Raw genomic sequence first — 18,756 nt, forward strand, 5'->3', positions numbered from 1 at the left:
CATCCCTGTGGACTGAATCCTCTTCCTGACTCATTTGTTAAGTGTTATTTGCCAGGACAAGACAGATGGCATAATTAGCACATGTTAGGCAGGTCTGTATCTGTAGGTACCTCTAAGTGTGTGCTCTGCTTCAATCACAGCATCCAAAGGCGGAGGTTCGATTGCCTTGGCCAGGAACTGGCCAATTCCTCCCAGACGCAGAAGTTTTATGCTCAAAGCAATTTCATGCAATGGTGTTCGGAACATCTCCGGTGTCATGTGGGTTTCGAGCCTAAGAGAAAAGAAGCATCAAATAACCATCTTCTCTTGTGTACACACATTCATTTAACAAAAACTTTGCAGAAAAAACAAAACAAAACCAAAAAAACCCAAAAACTTTGCAGAGATCATCAGGAACACAGAGCTGCCCTCCCTCATCCTTTTACAACCACCAAAGAATGTTTTATATTTACTACAAAGACTCTAGACAAGACCCTGTTAACTGGTTGAGTAGTGGCTTATGACTTTACACTTATAGCTTGAAGGCATTTTCAGCTCAGTGAAGGAGGATGAAAAATTATCCCAAATCTCTAATGTTATTACCCCCACCCATGGCTTCTTCAGGGCCTTCCTGCTGACAAATATGGGTTAAAAATGGGAGCAAGACCTTTGGTAGGAGATGCAAGCTGATACTATTATTTCCCTGCAACCTCTTACCCTGCTTCCTGGTCCATGTAAATTTAGTGCCACTGGAAAGGATCTTACAGATTATCTAATGCTTTAAAATTTTAATAATAAAAACTATTAATATAAATTATATTAACAATAACAATAGCTAACATTTACTGAGTTTACTATGTGCCAGGCATTGTTCTCAGTATTTTCCATTACTGACTCACTCAATTCTCAAACAAATCCTATGGGATTAGTATTTAGTATTCCTTTTTCAACTAAGGAAAAGAAACACAGAAAGGTTAAGTAACAATCTCATTTTGTAGAATGGGGAAACAAAGGCGTAAGGAGTGTAAATGTTTGAGGTTATGTGATACATTAGGTGCAAACGGTATTAAAATCCAGGTCTCTACATTTCCAATTCGGGCTTATTCTGTATAAACGATTTGTAATGAAGATTCACAGGAACCATTCAGGGGTGAATTCCAACACCGCTGACAAGACTTAGGTCAGCTTAAATCAGGTTTTCATAAATGCATTTTTCAGAAAGTTAACCATTCCATAAATATCAGTAATCCCAAAGTGATAAAGCTATGTGATGCCAGAATAACGCCCATATGTCCTTTATTTTTTTGGTTGGGAAAACATGTCATGCTTTTCAAGGTTATTAGTAAACACTAAACTGGAATCAAGCCACCATTAATAATTTCTGATTTCTTTTCATTCTTACCACCATCTCACTATTTAAGCTAAGTTTCCTGCAGTTCACTGGAAGCACTTATGTACTGAGTTCACTAAGTTTATGTCAAGGCAGTGAGGTGTGGGGAGGGGTGTGTGTGTGTGTGTGTGTGTGTGTGTGTGTGTGTGTGTGTGTGTGTGTGTGTGTGTGTGTGTGTGTGTGTGTGTGTGTGTGGTGTGTGTGTGTGTGTGTGTGTGTGTGTGTGTGTGTGTGTGTGTGTGTGTGTGTGTGTGTGTGTGTGTGAAGGCTTAAAAAAAAAAAAACAAACTTCATTCTTTACTCAAGAATTGGTCTTACCTCTCAAAACGAGCTCGGCTACAGAGGTGAAAGCAGAATCCAGGCCGTACGCGGCCAGCTCGTCCTTTCCGCTGCTCAAGGTTTGTTTTGGACGCCCAAACTGTAGCATAATTGGTCATATTGTTGTGAGCAGTGAACAGCTTCACTTTTTGCCTAAATAGGAAAGAATGGTTAATTCTAAAACTCACATGTATTAATACTATCGATACATAACTATTATATTTTCACTAAGTTGTAGACACTTTCCAGACAGCCATGCCTACTTGCGATGTCTGTTTGTGAACAGCACCAATTAAGAGTTGGACTCCGCACTCTAGGCTGCCAGCCTATTAAGAGGCAATATAATACACACAAGCCCTTTTACCAGCTGGATGATCCTGGCCAAGTTATTAATCTCTCAGTGCCTCATTTTCCTCATCTGAAAAGGAGTATAATACTATCACCTACCTTAGTGTTTTTATTTATAAACATTATGTGAGTTAATGAACGCATAGCACTTAAACAGGATCTGGCATGTACAGGTATGTAAGTGATAATTATTCAAGCCAACTCTATTCCAAAGTTTAGTTTAACTTTTAGGCATCTATGATCTAAAGGCTATGTGCTAAACTAGAATATGTGGCACTTCTGACCACCTCACCAAGTGGTGCCGCATGGTCCTCTTGAACCACTAAGCAACCTCAGAATTTGTCAATGTTACACACAGGCAGCTGGCACTAATGACTAGGATTGGCACAAAAGAGCGGCATGCTATTCCCTATTCCCTACAGTGGGCATTGGCAAATCTTTTTCAATTGCCCGGAAAGGCTTCGGGACTACACAGAGAAGACATGAGGCACCAGTTGGCTCGACAGAACAAAGTTTTGACCTCTCTGTGTATCAATTAGCATATAACCACTTTATCTATATACAATGCATCCCTGTGTATTTACTTCCCAGGCTATTTCATACCAAATATGAAATCTTAATTCTTAAATGAGTGTCCTACAAGTAGGACCTTTGTCATGAGCTAAATATTGGACATCTTTATACACCAAGGAGCGTACTATTGTATGGCAGTGGTCAATGGAAACACCCAATGGGAAATGAGCAAAACACCAGCAGACAATAATAGTGGGAAGCAGTCAGAAGTTAGTGTTAAGCTTTGTCACTTTCTACCATAACTGATGTGATGGTCAACACCAAGAATCGTAATTACCCTATAACTCCACACACACAGATGCAGCACAGTAATTTTGATGGTAAGAGAACAGAAGAGTTTTAAAAATAAGGTGTTTTTGATTCTGTTAACTGATTCCAGACACTACATGGAGCATTTTAAAGATTTATTGTATTCTAGACAACGGGTTCCTTGGGAACTTACTTGCAGGAGTCAATGACGTAAACAACATCATTTATGGTAATGCTTGTCTCAGCAATATTTGTAGACAAAATAACCTGCGAAGAAATGATATTAAGAAAAATCACACTTCAGAAAATATTTTCCTATTATGTACATTGCTTATTTAACAAATGACACTAGAATTACAGAAACCTTAATTTACTCACTCATTGACTGGATAACTGAAAAACCTACTAAGCTTATGAAGAATGGACCCCTTTTTCCTTCCTCAATTTAGATGGATTACAATTTTGGGGGGGATAGCTCTTTGAAGGTCTGTAACATTGGTTTAACATCTAAGGTACTTCTAACCCTGAAACTGTAATGTTTACTATTTACCTTGGTTACTCCACCTGGCACTGGATCAAATACTTTGCGCTGTTCCTCTCGAGGAATCTGAGAATGCAGAGGTAGAATCTGATACCTATGGCTTCCTATAACAATATGGAAAAGTTAAGGTCTAAAAATAGAAGCCTAATTTAAAACTGTTCTACATTATGCATATTTTTAATCAAAAATTGATACAACACTAAATTTTGTTTTCACACATTGGCTAGGGCACAAGCAAAATCATTCACTTTTCAGTCTCAAATAGTTGAGAATTCAAAGAAGACTCATACCAAAATGTGGATTCATTTCCAAATGCTTCTGCATAGTATAAATCAAATTCCAGCCAGGCAGAAAAACCAACACAGCTCCAGGAACATTAAGGGTCTCAATGTACTTAAGCAGAGCCTCAATGAGTTCAAAAGGAGTTTCTTTTTCGTTCAGTTGAGCCATGCTCATTTTTGTTTCTGGACCATATTCATCGCCACAAATCAGGTTGCAATTTGCCTGCAAAAAAATAGGGAGATATATTTTGGACTGTCTCAGTACAGATCATGAGTTCAGTTCTCCTACATTCGTTCTTAATGTTCAGTTGACACCTAATATCCTTAATTAATTCTAGCAGATTAGTCATATCTGGCATATATAAGAAATTTAATTTTCAAAACTGTAAAGCCACTGCACTGCACATACTAAAGTTTTCTACTAAGCAATATTTCCTATAGGACATTGACTAAAATTCAAGCACAAATGCTTAAATTTGACTCTGAAATTTCTAATGGCTCCCTCTACCAAGTCTATTTCTCTCTTATAACTATAAACTCTTGGTTTTTCAAAAATATTTTCCTTACTGATTAATAAATTGCTATTATCCTCTTTTATTAGTTATCATATAATCACTTTACATATACACAATGTCTCCCTGTGTAATTCCCAGACTCATCTCATACTGACAGGGTAGTTGATCACCATCTATATCTGAAATAATGTGGTATTTCCCAAAGAGCCTGCCTAAGAACCAAAAATAAACCAAACCTTCAGTAATGAGAAACAAAGTTGTTACAATTCATTTCCACCCCCCCCCCGATAAACTTTCTAATTCATCAGATTTGAGGATATAATTCATAATATAATTAACTTATATCTTCAAATCTTCTGATTAAAAATATCCACTCCTAGGTTATGTTTACCATATTCTGCATTGCTGGCTGCCTTCTAGTATTCATTCTGTTCATATTTCCAGACTTTTAAGATGCACTTTTAAATATCACTGGTCCAACTCTTAAGCACTACAAAATAAGTGTCACTCTTCTTTCCTGTTTCTTAGGAAATCCCTCATCATCCCCCACTTTAGTACTCTTTCCACCTGCTCATGTCATTACCATATAGTCTCTGTAACCTAGGACTACAGCTGCTGCTGCTTACACTTTATTGTACGCATGGGTCACCTGGAGATCTTGTGAAAATGTGGGTTCTGATTTAGTAGATGGGGGGTGAGGGGGCCCACAAGATTCTACCTCTTTACCAGTTTACCAGGTGCTGCGGCTCATGGAAAACACTCTGAGCAGCAAAGCCTTACAAATATAGGAGTTATTAAATACCTTACTCTTTCCTCTTTTTTTAAACCTTTATGCCAGAGATGACTTAACTCATGGTATGAAAAGAGCTTTGCCCTGAATGTGGAATTCTTTGGAGTGAAACACATCGATTAATTCAAAGACAGACATTAGAGTCGATTTTTAAAAGTTTTTTGTAATGCTAACTCAGCGCATGTTTTTACTAAAATCATTCTCTGCAATAACAATTTTGCCCATAATGAAACTTCTCCATGAAGTTCACTTACGTCATCATCTTCCCCACTATCATCATCCTTGTCTTTCTTCTTCTTCTCCTTTGGTGGAGGAATAAAGTGGGTCATCTGAATACAGTCTTCCAAAAAATATTCTGCCAGGACAATCCAGTCAGGTAAGTACTATCCACTTTCAGAATGGAGCAGTCTTTAAAACTCATTTTCTAATTCATAATTCAAAACTACCTTCATACCCTTCAATCTGATTCTTCACAATTGCCAAGAAATTTCAGTGGCAATAACCTTTTTTCCCAATCAGTGTTCCCATCTCTTGGACCTTGAAGGAGGGTGAGGTATCTTGTATACATGTTCCCACAAAGCCAACAAGGTATCTGCTATATACAATATTCAATCAAACATTCATGGAATGCATATTGTTCTCTGTTGTATAATCCCAACAGTATGGGCGTTACATATGGGGAGAAATTAATATCAATACAATAAAATACCATAGTCCATCCTTCCTCTATCAGGATGTACAGATAAAACGGGTTCCTTTTAGTTACTATATTTTTTAAAAAAATACTTGTATTTACTTATTTATTTAGCTGTGTTGGGTCTTTGTTGCTGCACTGCACGGGCTTCTCATTGGCACACGGGCTTAGTTGCTCCGAGGCATGTGGGATCTTCCCGGACCAGGGATTGAACCCGTGTTCCTGAACTGGCAGGTGGATTCTTAACCACTGTGCCACTAGGGAAGTCCCTAGTTATTACTCTTAAAAAAAGACTTCGATGCAAAGGTTGAAACATCTACTGATCAGTTATGCTCCTGAGGTTCTCTGAAGTATTCCAGAAGTGTCTCATAACCTGAACACTTCTCCTCTATACCCTAAGAGCCCCAAAGCACCTCTCTCATCACGTTATATCAAAGGTATATACTATCAAAATGACTCATCACTAATGATATTAAACTTGATCACCCTGAGGTACTGTTTGCCAGTTATTCCATAGTAAAGTTACTCGTTTCCCCCTTTCCATACTCTACTCTTTGGAAGCAACTCATTAAGCACAGCACACTAAAGGAATTAAGCATCACTTTTTTGAGGTAAGAGAGTATTTACCTAATATTTTTCTAATTCTTCCATATGAGAGCTTTGTCTTTTTACTACCCACTTATTTATTCAAGCATCATATAAATTCATGGGTATCTATTTTATACTTCAGGTTATAAACATATACTATGTTTTTTATTTTTTGGTTCCAATTATTCCAATTTTGGCCACTTAGAGCTTTCAGGTAGACTCCTATGTCCCTTTGTCCCCTTCCCTGTTTCCAGTTTGTTTTTTTAAAGCACTTCCTTACTTTCTGTCACTACAAGATGTTTCAGGCTCATCTTGTATCAATATATTCTCCGCCTCAGCCTCAGTATCAGTCATGTCTTCAAGGACATCTGGTTCCTTGAACTGGAGAATGGTACTGGAAACAAGATCTGGGTGTTGGGCCTGATCCTCGCTACTGCGATGTCATTACTTCCAGGCCTGCTCTGCAGACAGAGCTAGGGAATATATCAATGTATACTGATCCATGGATCCATACAGGGGTATGTTTATTTTTGTGTCTATCCATTTTTATCTAAACTTGAGTTCTTACTGATGTGTCTCCAACTGTAATCCAGTACCACAGGGTTCATTCAAGCAGTCCCTCATACTTACCTGTAACCTCTCACTCCAACAGTAAACCTGGTTCCTGCCCTCTGCTATCCATTTCCCTTTTTTTTCAATGCCAGTGTGCACGCAAAGCAGAGTTAGGGTTACTAACCTGCACCCTTGTGACATACGAGTGCACTGACTTTTATTTCAGAGCTACCCATTCCTTCTGAATTTCAAAAGTTGGCATCCTGACGTAGACATCCATCACCTCATACGTACACTGAAAATCTTTTAGGTTATTTTCATGCCCTCAGTTAGACTGTGCTGTAATTAATTTTTAAAACCAAGCTACTAGGTGACTATCCTAGAAAATGATAATGACAAAATCTTCTAAATAAAGAAACTCATAGCAATCAGAAATATCTGACCTTGAAACCCTCACCTTAATCTCATTTCAAAATCTGCCTGCTCTGGCCCTAGGAAAGACTCTAGTTAATTTGACCCTGGCTGCTTAAATTTTTAACAGTATTTCCCATGAACTCCTATAGGCCATATTAATTTACACTTGGCTGTATAAAATCTTAAAAGTTTAGCTACAAGGATAGGAAATTTATTAGATATGCAAACTCCTCAAGTTGTGAATGAAACTCACTACTGCTTGACTAAAAAAACCCCAAGAATGCTATGATGCATTTGAAACCCAAATTTGGACTTCATTTTAAATATCCTTTAAAGTATTACTCCAATCTTTGGGATTAAGAAAATCCACACACTACTGCACAAAAAATGTTCACTCTCCCCACCCCACCCCCACACTATTTACCTTGAACTGGGTAAGTCCTTCCATAAACTTCAATGATTGGGCAATTGAAGAAATATTCACAGAACATGCTGGTATCGATAGTGGCAGACATGAGAACAATGCGAACTTCAGGATAAGCCTGAACCACATCACGCAACACTACCAAAAGGAAGTCAGTCTATTAAAACACAAACACAACAGGAAAAATAAATGCAGTAAAAAGCCCGGGCTCATAAGATACAGATCAAAGATTTCTTGTGTTATACAGCCACAAGACATCAGTGAAATTCAGTTTCTTAGGCGGTTTGCAGAAATAAGATGAAGGATTACAGTGAGATACAGTAACAGTATTTTTAAGTGGTAACAGTATTTTTAAGAACAGTTGTAGCTTATTCATTGTGGGGATCAGAAATGAGTGCTATTAGGGTAGGGGAAGGGAAGAGAAAAAAAAACATTAATGATAGGAAATTTTCAGAAAATTTATATTTTTAGTTGCACAAACTTTAGAGAAAAAGGGAAAGCCACGATGAGCCAAAAATCAGTTTTCCAATCACCTATAAAGCTAATCTTAAAAATGCTGAAAAGGCTATATTTAGTCCATTCAAACAAAATAATGATTGAGACATTTATTATTTAATAATGTAATGTTTCCATCAACCCACCAAACAACATGAAAGCTAGAACTCTGATAAAACTTTTCTCTGGCTATGTGGACTTCAAGTCCATCACTCTGCCTCCCCAAACTAGAGAAACCCACCATCCTGAATCTTTCATTATTTCTTTTCATACACCTTTCCTCTCATCTATATGTATATCTAAATAGATATACAAACATACATATGCATGCATACATATATTTTTAAATCTACTATTCTCAACTTTATGAGAAGGTAGGATGTTTTACGTTATTTATGGGGATTTCCTTTTTCACATACTATAGCACTGCTAATAGTCACTCATGTGTGTCAGCACAGTTATTCTTTCTGACCACTATTTAAATATCCCAATGTGTGTATATAGCCATTAACTCACCACTAGATTTCTGGTGGTATCCACTACAGGTATCTGGGTTGTTTCTGGAATTTTACTCTTAAAAACATTTGCTCCTCTGAACATTCTAGGTCATGTCTCCTATGGTACATAATGCAAGTTTCTATGGGTAAGTGTATGTATGGAAATGTACTCTTGGGTGTGTAAATGTTGAATTTTAGGAGAGAATGCTCAACTATTTTCCTAAGGCATTCTACCAGTCCACAAACCACCATGAGCAATGGATAAGAGAACCTGATGATATTTACATTCTCCAATACTTGGCATAACCACTTAAAATTTTATTAATCAAATGGATATAAAGTGCAAGTATCTTATTATGGTCTTGGTCTGTACTTTCCTATTCACCAATGAGACTGAACACCCCCATCATGTCTATTAGCCAAATATAATTCCTCTTTTGTAAAATGCCTGTTTGTATTTTTCCTTGCTTTTCTACTTAGTCATCTGTACTTTTCTTACTGTTCTGTAGGAGGTGTTTATGTATTTCTATACTAATCCTTTGTTGGCTATATTAGAATCTTCTAGCTTGTGGTTTTCCTTAAAGTATCTTTTGAATGAATACATGATCTTAATCTTAAAATAGACTAATACATCAGTCTTTTGTTTCATGGTTAACGCATTTCATGTTTTAAGAAATTCTTCCAGAAGGTCTAGAATTATGTTGCCCAATATAATTGTGGTTACTAAGCACATAAAATGTGCCTGGTCTAAACTGAGATGTGCTCTAAGTGTAAAATAGATTTTGAAAAAGAAAATGCAAAAAATGTTGATATATTTTTTATATTGACTACATGATGAAAATATTTTAGATATACAAGTTAATTTTACTTGTTTCTTTTCACCTTTTAAAATATGCTAGAAAATTAAAAACTACATGTCTGGGCCACATAACATCTCTACTGGATAGTGCTGCCTAGATGTCTACTTATATATTCTACTCAAGAGTTTCAAAACTGCTTTGACATTTAAGTCCTTATCCATCTGGAGTTGATTTTTGTATTTGGTTATAAGGTAAGGATCCAAGTTCAAGTATTTCCTTATGGATAACCATTTGTTTCCAGTTCCATTTACTGAATAGTCCGTTCCCTCTCCCACTGATCTGACATGCCATCTACCACTCACTCTATTATACCAAAGCTGCATGCAACACAATCTGTATTATTCCGTTGGTCAAACTGTCATCCCACATACTATACTATCTCTATCTCAATGATTATAGCTTCAAATTTAGTCCCGGTATCTGTAAAGAGACCCTTCATTCTGCTCTTCTACAGGAGTCCTGGTTATTTTTGGCCATAAATCTTCCCTATGGATATTTATAATCAGCCTATTAAAAAAACCTACTGGGAATGTGATTAGAATCACATTCAAATGTGGATCAACTTCAGGTGAACTGACATCTATATTACATTAGCCGTGAACACAATCTGGTCCTTTTTAGTGTTTTATAATAAAGTTTTATTTTTCCTACTGAGGTTCTGCATGTCTTTCTTTGGATTTAGTCTTAGGTGTTTGACATTCTGACTAGCGTAGTGGTATCCTTTTAGTTGTTTTCTAGCTGTTCGTAACGTATGCAATGCAACTGACTTTGGTATATTAACTTTTTCCCCAACCACACTGCTAAATGTTTCTTTCTTCCTTTTTCTTTCCTTTTGGCTGTTACGCGCCACATGTGGGATCCTAGTTCCCGGACCAGGGATCAAACCTGTGCCCCCTGCAGTGGAAGCATGGAGTCCTCATCACTGGACCACCAGGGAAGTCCCCTATTCTATTATTTCTAATAATTGGTCTTAAAGTTCTCTTGGGTTTTCCCTGTAAAGTGACAAGTTTAGATAAGGCTTATCTGAAAGAGAACATATGTTTCTGCTAAGTTGTTTTTCCACTTTTACTGTGAATAACACATTAATATAGACCTGACAATCTTTCAAGAAAAGTTGACCAAAACCACTTATTTTGGGGGAAAATAGTAATGATAACCATGATATTTCTAGTGTGATCTGGAATAATTTAAGCTCTAAGAACATGCTAGTAAAGACAATATTTAACCATCTGTTTTAATTAAATTGGGGGGGGGGGGTGCGACAAAACCTGAGTTTTCAAAAGATTGTGAATGACAAAAACAGCAAAAATTTTATCCTTCTGAGTAGATTTGATTTAAAACGGTCATCTGAAAGATCATGCAAACTTTCTTACTTGCTTTACCTCAATCATAAAGATAGAAATTTTGCTAAAACTAAATACGATTAACAACAATGGCTATGGGAAGGAGCTCCAATGAAATGTTTTAAGTAATAGCAGCTTGGTGACAGTTTGAGTGACATACTGTCCATCCACTAACACCTTTGTTCGGATATGTAAAACAGTGCCATAAAAACAAGTCACTGATTTATAGTATCAATCTTTGATTTATATAATTGTATAAAGTTAATTTCACACAAGTGTTGCCAAGGACCAAAAGAGGATAGGGAGTGAAAAAAGTCCTAGTTTTTTCTTAATTCTGGCATGATTATCATTAACATCAGGAAAGACTAAAGCTTCAAATATCCAAAAGACACTATTAACTGTATTGAATTTAAAAATTGTGGGAATTCCTTGGTGGTCCATTGGTTAGGACTTGGTAATTTCACTGCCAGGGGCCAGGGTTCAATTCCTCATCAGGGAATCCACAAGCTGCACGGCAGGGGAAGAAAAAAAATTATCATAGATAAATTTTCAATTCAAGGAAAAACTGATTATTAAAATCTCACCAGCTATTCGGTGATAAATCATTAGATCGGTTGCTCAATTATGCTAATTTAATGATCACTGCAATTATATTTACTTTACAATAAGAGGTCTTTACTTTTAGAACTCTGCTTTAACAAAAGGGAAAAAAAGGGTTTGATGGCTTTGAAGACATTCTACTTTCATTTTTCTTTATTCAGAATATTAGTACTGGTATCTTACCATAACTCTCAAGTTACTTACATTTATGTCTCTTTCATGTATTTCATCTACAATTACATGACTGATTCCTCGAATGCCTGCTTCTAATTTTCTTAGGAGTACACCTTGAAAAGAAAATCAGAGTAAATGCTGGAGATGAGTTTCTATGTTAATTAAAACAGGGAGGTATGGAAAAGTACAAAGAAACAAATTTCTAGACAATCAACTGTGCTTCAACTACTATAACCCCAGCATTTTAGGAAAGAAATAATCACTGGTATATTTAAATTATTGAAATAATAATCATGTACTCTGAAATACCTTTGTCTAATGAAAATCGAGCATTAAAAGATGTAACTCTAGGAGCTTCCCTGGTGGCACAGTGGTTGGGAATCCACCTGCCAATGCAGGGGTCACAGGTTCAAGCCCTGGTCCAGGAAGATTCCACATGCTGCGGAGCAACTAAGCTTGCGTGCCACAATTGCTGAGCCTGTGCTCTAGAGCACATGAGCCACGGCTAATGAGCCCATGTGCTGCAACTACTAAGGCCTGAGCACCTAGAGCCCACGCTCCACAACAAGAGAAGCCACTGGACTGAGAACCCCATGCACCGCAATGAAGAGTGGCCCCGTGCACTGCAACTAGAGAAAGCTCACGGGCAGCAACAAAGACCCAACACAGCCAATAAATAAAAATTATAATAAAAAAAAAGATGTAACTCTAGTAACCTAAGCTGATTTCATTTGCTCTAGGCTACAACAACGCTCCATGAAGAAAAAACTGCCGAAAGTTCTATTTAAACAAGAATTCTGAAACTGGGTTTTTGATTTATTTCCAGGCACTCTGTGCTGTTACCAAGTTTTCTTCACAAACACAATGTAAACCCCAAGTGAAAGGCCAAAATAAAACAGATTACTGACCTACAGTACAAAACATTATACTGGCATGAGGGCGGGGAAGTATAGACTCAAATCGAACACTATAGCCACAACTTTTTCCAGGCTCTTCTCCTCTCTCGTATGCAACTCGCTCTGCAACAGAAACTGCACTGATTCTCCTGGGCTGAGACCAAAAAAAAAAAAAGTGATTTAAAAGCTACAAAATTAGTTAAATAGTTACACTTGTTTATTAGGGTTATTAAATTACTGCAGTAAATCTCACCCATTGCCAGCTCAGTAATCAACAGAAACAATAATTTAATATGCTTGATTTGCATGCTAGCAATTTTAATTCACCTCTCCCAACATCTTTAAGGTCAGAAAATAACTATTTCCTATTTTCAATTGTTGTACACTCACAAAAGTTTTAAGTGGCTTGGGTATGAATAGCCTGAAGGCACAAAAAGGATACAGTGAGTTTGGTATAGAATTTACATTAAAGCTGGTGGTAAGGTTAGGAGTTAAGGTTTGAGCTACTCATTCTGTTTTATTCTGGTTCATAATAATTCTCAACTTGTGCTCTAGGACTTGAAATAGCACATTTAAACCAAGCACATTAAAAAACTTAGGTAATGACGTTATGTGGTTTCCTATATATGACTGCAAGTGCAGGAAAAAGGAAGAATGACCTAACAGTGACTTTACTACAAAAATCACTGTTACCTCAGACTGCCTTAACAGAAGTACTCTATAGTATCACAAATGGTAAAAACTGTATTCTACAATGACCAATCGGTATACAGGCAGGATGCTGATGCTTCAGCTGTGGTTAACAATCTTAGACTATCTTCACGGCTGAATCACAGCTGTTTATAAAACAAAGGAGATATACTAGGACACTATACAAGTTTTTAAACTTTTGAAGACTTATTACAGGTAAGAGGAATCAGAGACTGATTTGGGGACAAGCACTAGGACAAAAACATGGAAGCCACAGGATGTAGAATTCATATGACAGTTCAGTCATTTGTCCAAAATTAGAAGACACAGGCTACATTTCCACACTACTGAAAATTTCAAGCAGAAGTTAGGTGACCACCTATTATAAACATTCCACCTTGAGTAGGAAGATGAATAATTCTCTGAAGTAGCTTTCAATTCCATGAATCGATCACTTTATGAAAGAATATAAATAAAGGAGAACTAGTGGACAAGTGAAAGCTGTTTTATATGCAACAGAGGTAGATTACATTTGACCCACCATTCCACACTGTAGCTTTACTGCTCTTACATTTGTTACAGCCTACATACAGAAATCTGCACATTTTACAGATGAAACCCACTGGAAATGTCCAAATCATCTGGGTTTGTAAGCAAATTATACAAAGTTGAAGACCACAGTACAAAAACTATTTTTGTCTAGAACAAACAGAAGCCATTTTTGACTGGATTTGATAAGTCAGATAGGAGGCGAAAAAAATCACTTCTCACTTGGGCAAGAGTTAGTTTTTTCCTACTCATGACATGCAAACAGCTTCTGAGTAAGAACATAAGTGTTCAGCTCATTTGCTGGATTCAGCATTTCTGCCTATATGGCTGAACTGCTCTGAGTTTAAAAATGGAAAGTGGCAGTAAGGAGAGAGGGCATGGCAGAGGACAAAGTTCTTCTGTAAAATGGCACCCTCCTGATCAATACACCTCCTGAAAGATCAGATAAGCATAAAGAGCAAGGATATTTTATTGAACACTGTACTTGGGGTTGTCTAGGTTGTGCTGTGAGGCAAAGAAATCATAGCCAGTTTTGGGAGTGAGAAGGGCAATCAAAGAACTTTTTGAGAAGAAGAGAGCTAAGGGTTCTGTCCCAGAAAAATAAAAACCTATCATGTTTCTTTCAAGCTTAAAATAGCACCCATTTAAATGCATTCCTTCTGTCATCTTTTTGAGGTCCCCCAAACTCAACTCTCTTATACAACATCAGGGGGCCAATTTTAAGACATACCTTCATTTCAGACATGTTAAAAAATATGGTTTGCACGTGTCCACATAAATGCATATACACAAACATTTTTTGCTATCTCAAGGTTCATGACTCTCCTGAGTATCAATTAAGTTTCCCAAGTTAAGAATCCCTAAGTCAAGGTCTGAGCCAGCCTGAGAGGTGGTTATTTGGCTACTTGCAATGCTCTCCTTTCAAGTTCCAGAAGTAGAGGGTTAGGAGCTGACAGGAACTGCTTTAACCTAAGAAGACTTGGAAGAGCTAATTAACTCTTCCCTAGCACTGGGACAAACTTGCAGGCATTGCTTCCTGCTGGTAAGGTAACAGAATGTAGCAGTCAAAAGGGGGATTACTGAAGGCAGATTGTTTGGTTATGAATCCTAGTTTCAACCACTTCCTGTGTTGACCTTGTGCAATTTTAAAATCTCTTTGTGCCTTAAGTTACTGAAAAAGAAATACTAAATAATATAGTACTTACATTTTAGAGTCATAAACTTTAAATGAGTTAAAAAAAAATCAGCAGTTTAAAATAGAACCTGGACTATAGTAAGCATTCAGCTAGTCAACCATTTATCTGTTGTTCTACCTCGTCTACGCTTGCTCTGACTGGTTTTTATTGAACATTAAGGTGATAAGATAAAGAGAGCAAGGTTTGGATGTAAACTTAAGGAGAAAGTACGCTCCATTTTGTTTAATTCTAGGCCCAAAGACTCCCTCTAGCCCAGACAAAAAGAATCCTCCACATGATTCAGTTTAGCTTATCAGTGAAGGATACTGGAGGTTAACATAAGACTTAAATTCTTTTCATGCCTTTTTTTTTCTTTTTTTAATTTAAAAGGGCCTGATGCTCTACCACTTTCAGAATTTTATGTCACTACAAAGGGGAGCTGATCAAAGAATTAGGAATGGTCTGGCTTCTAGGTGTTTCCACCTCTCAAACGCTCTCCACAGCAGGCACACACCTCGTAAGCTGGCTTGCTACTTACCTGAGTTACTACAATATTACACTCCGCTGCTCGGTCATTCTGGATGAAGTCATCTAGAATAAACTGGGGAACTTGCGTGGTTTTACCACATCCAGTAGCGCCTCGGATAATGACAACTGGATTTTGACTAATAGCTTCCAGGATTTCACTTTCAAATTTCTTCACAGGCAGTAACTCTCTCTCCTGTAAGATCTGTATTAGAAAAGTTACACCTCAAATTTCTACCAACATACGTATTAGAAGCAACTACCTTAATTCTAGAAAAAATCTGCCACCTCTATAAAAAGTTATTCCTTTCCACTGGCTTAGTACTCAAAATATACTTTTTCATAAAAGAATGTATATATTTATACCTTTAATTGAATGGCCTCTTTCCATTAAATTTCTGAAGAATCTACCTTTTGGCCTTATTCACACCTTTTTCCTCCTTTTCTCCCCAGACATTACATATACATTCCCTTTCTTCTAACCTTTTAAGTTATTTCATTGAGAAAATACCAAAAAAAAAAACCCCACCCCAAAAACAAATAAAACAAAAACAAAAAAAACCCAACCAAACAAAACAAAGTTATTACCCCACATCTCTCCACTTGCCTTTGACTTACAACAATCACCCTCAGAGCTAACTAGGATTAGAAGTTAGGTTAGTGTCTTTGATCCACTTTCCTAGAAAGGGCAAAAATATAGTATTCGCTGTCCTTTTGCCCATACCTAGAAAGTTCTGAAGCTCTGAGCACCTTATGTCTAAATACTTCACAGACTTACTGCTTGCAAATCATGATCCTGTTCCAGCTGATACATTAACTCACTCTTGAGGTCCATGCTTATTTGTTCTGGCGTAGCCTGTAAAATGGGAAGACGACAGTCACACAAAAGCATAATTCAGCTTCAAAATGAATACATTTTTTATCTAGACATCCTAATGAAATATATTCAAAAGTAAAACACAGAGTCCGATCTCAAAAACAATGTTGCACTCACATAAGCCAGGGGCCCCTCATCAATGTTGCTACTAGTCCAAGGATTCCAGTTGGACTGTGGAGGTGACCAAGGAACCACGCCCACTTGGTTTTGCCGCTGAGATGGCTCAAAGTGAGCCAATTTGCCAAGGTTGAGTATAACAGGAACAGAAGGATCATCAGGCTATTGAACAACAACAAAAAACAAAACCAAAAAACAATACCAGTTGCTTGTCTGACTAGAGAAGTTCAATACAAAGGTAAATTAAATAGCCATATGCTTACAGGAGGTACGATCTCAAGATTTAGCTCCTGAATGATGTTTTGCAGCTGATGCTCCAAATCTTGAGAAAGGTTAACTTTGTAAGGCTCCACCTACAGAAAAGGGATGGCCATGAAAATCATGTAACATACACACGAACACTGCTCAAATCTACTACAGCAGGGTTAAGAGTATGTAGTCGACACTAGGTCTACAATAGTCCTAAAGCCAACAAGTCAGTTCCCTTGTGAAAGAATTACTTAATGATGGTAAGCAGGGCCACTTCCATTTCCTGAGGCAAGAGTCCTAGAACTATCAAACCTCTTTAGCCAAATATTAAACAGAAGCTAAATTGAATCTTATAATATCTCTCTGGGTTACTAAATCTAAAGACTCACTGTCTCTCCTTCTTTCTTCTTTGTAAGTCCAGAGTAAGCTTCAATCACTCCAAGGTGGTAGAGTTGTCTGACAAGTGACAGCGCACAGGACTGTGCTGCCAATTTTTTATTTGATCCATGTTCGCGTGCAAAAATCCCTATAATTTAAGGTCAGGATTACCAATGACAGAAGGATAAAGAAACATCTTATCATAAGCAACTAGAAGGTTAGGTACAAAACCTGTCCTAAAATACAGAGTATGTTATGAGTTCTAAGTTTCTTTTCATTCTAACTGCTAACCACAAGCAATACCTTAACAGCTTATCAACTAGATAACTGACCATCTCAATTACGGGCACACACTAAGACACATATGAATCATTACAAAAGCAAATAACCTATTTCAACAAAGTTGTCAATATTAATATCATTTGGCATTAAAATAGGGGAAGAGAGCTTAACTTCTGAAAAGTAAAGGATCAAACAGCAAATCAAAGGAATGAAAATGTATCTAAAGTGCCTAGACCAGGAGCCAGCAATCTCCTTCTACAAAGGGTCAGATAATAAATATTTTAGGCTTTGCAGGCCGTGTGGTCTCTGCCACAATTACTCTACTCTGCCTCTCAAGTGAAAGCATTCACTGACAATACTAAAACTAGGGTTTGACAAACTATAGGCCTAGGAACTAAAAATGGTTTTATGTTTTCAAAGTCATGAATATAAGACAGAAATAATAATGTGTGATACACATGACCTACCAAGCTTAAAATATTTATCTGGACTTTTACAGAAGTCTGCTATTCCCTGAAGTAAACGAATAACTGTAGCTGTGCTCCAGTAAGTTTAAAATAAACTCCCATTCAAAGTAACTTATCTTTAAAGTCTAGGATAAAAAAATTCAACATCATCTCTTGATGGTGATAATAGAATCAAAGGCTTGATTCCATTAGAAGTCTTTGATATACTAAATTTCAGTCATTAGGGTCAGCTGCAGAATTCTCAAGTTGGAAAAGACTCTCTCTCCATTTCTCACAAATTTGTAGTGAACTAAACTGAATCCCAGCAATGTAGGTGCGATTTATTCAAAGTCACAAAACGTGTTAGTAACAAAACCAGGTACACAGGGCTATTCCTTACTCTCAAGCATGACACACTACCTGCTTTAAACTTACTAAGAATAAAGAATACATGTATATCTTTGTCTTTTTACTTCCTTTGTGAATAACCCCAACCTATTCCTAAGTGCTTCCTAAGGGTAACCTTCTCACCCTTTCTTCTTGACTCTAAGTCTCTTAAATGCTCACATTCACCTTCAGGCCTCCAATCCTATCATCTAAATAACTCCTTTCTAAATATCACCCAGCTAGTTTTACTCAAAGGAAAGATGTCTTTTATGTAGAAAGATAAAAAGAAGTTTTAAAATTGACAGTGGCAGATCCCTCAGTAGCCTACCACCTCTTACCTTTTGAAATGTAACATTAGCACAATCTTTCTTTTCACATGCAAAAATGGGGAACTGGGCCCTCTAATTACTAAGATTCTAACATACCCTATGTGCTACCTTGTATCATGGTGACTACTACTCCATTATACAAGACTCATAGTATCAGGGAAGCAGTAACACTTACTTCTGCCCAGCTGCTTGATATAAATGGTCATTTCTGCAATAAAGCTCCTGTAACAA

General features: G+C 37.1%; 1 protein-coding gene across 4 annotated transcripts in view; it reads right to left on the reverse strand.

The window, feature by feature from the left end:
• The window catches only part of DHX9 (DExH-box helicase 9), a 50,462-nt gene that overhangs the window by 14,720 nt on the left and 16,986 nt on the right, over positions 1-18,756 (reverse strand). For all 4 annotated transcript variants that reach the window (XR_009052676.1, XM_057727633.1, XM_057727634.1 and 1 more), the window contains 15 exons: positions 18,701-18,747; positions 17,093-17,229; positions 16,718-16,807; positions 16,455-16,616; positions 16,239-16,316; positions 15,474-15,665; positions 12,534-12,675; positions 11,656-11,738; positions 7,657-7,813; positions 5,239-5,339; positions 3,689-3,902; positions 3,408-3,502; positions 3,051-3,124; positions 1,688-1,840; positions 111-271 (listed from right to left, as the gene is read on the reverse strand). Coding sequence is in view for 3 of the 4 variants with exons in the window: in XM_057727633.1 (XP_057583616.1) it covers positions 111-271; positions 1,688-1,840; positions 3,051-3,124; positions 3,408-3,502; positions 3,689-3,902; positions 5,239-5,339; positions 7,657-7,813; positions 11,656-11,738; positions 12,534-12,675; positions 15,474-15,665; positions 16,239-16,316; positions 16,455-16,616; positions 16,718-16,807; positions 17,093-17,229; positions 18,701-18,747 (1,886 nt within the window). In the remaining variant the exon portion in view is untranslated. The remainder of the gene's footprint in view (positions 1-110; positions 272-1,687; positions 1,841-3,050; positions 3,125-3,407; positions 3,503-3,688; positions 3,903-5,238; positions 5,340-7,656; positions 7,814-11,655; positions 11,739-12,533; positions 12,676-15,473; positions 15,666-16,238; positions 16,317-16,454; positions 16,617-16,717; positions 16,808-17,092; positions 17,230-18,700; positions 18,748-18,756) is intronic.

Source organism: Hippopotamus amphibius, chromosome 3, assembly GCF_030028045.1.
Source record: "Hippopotamus amphibius kiboko isolate mHipAmp2 chromosome 3, mHipAmp2.hap2, whole genome shotgun sequence".
Lineage (NCBI taxonomy): Eukaryota > Metazoa > Chordata > Mammalia > Artiodactyla > Hippopotamidae > Hippopotamus > Hippopotamus amphibius.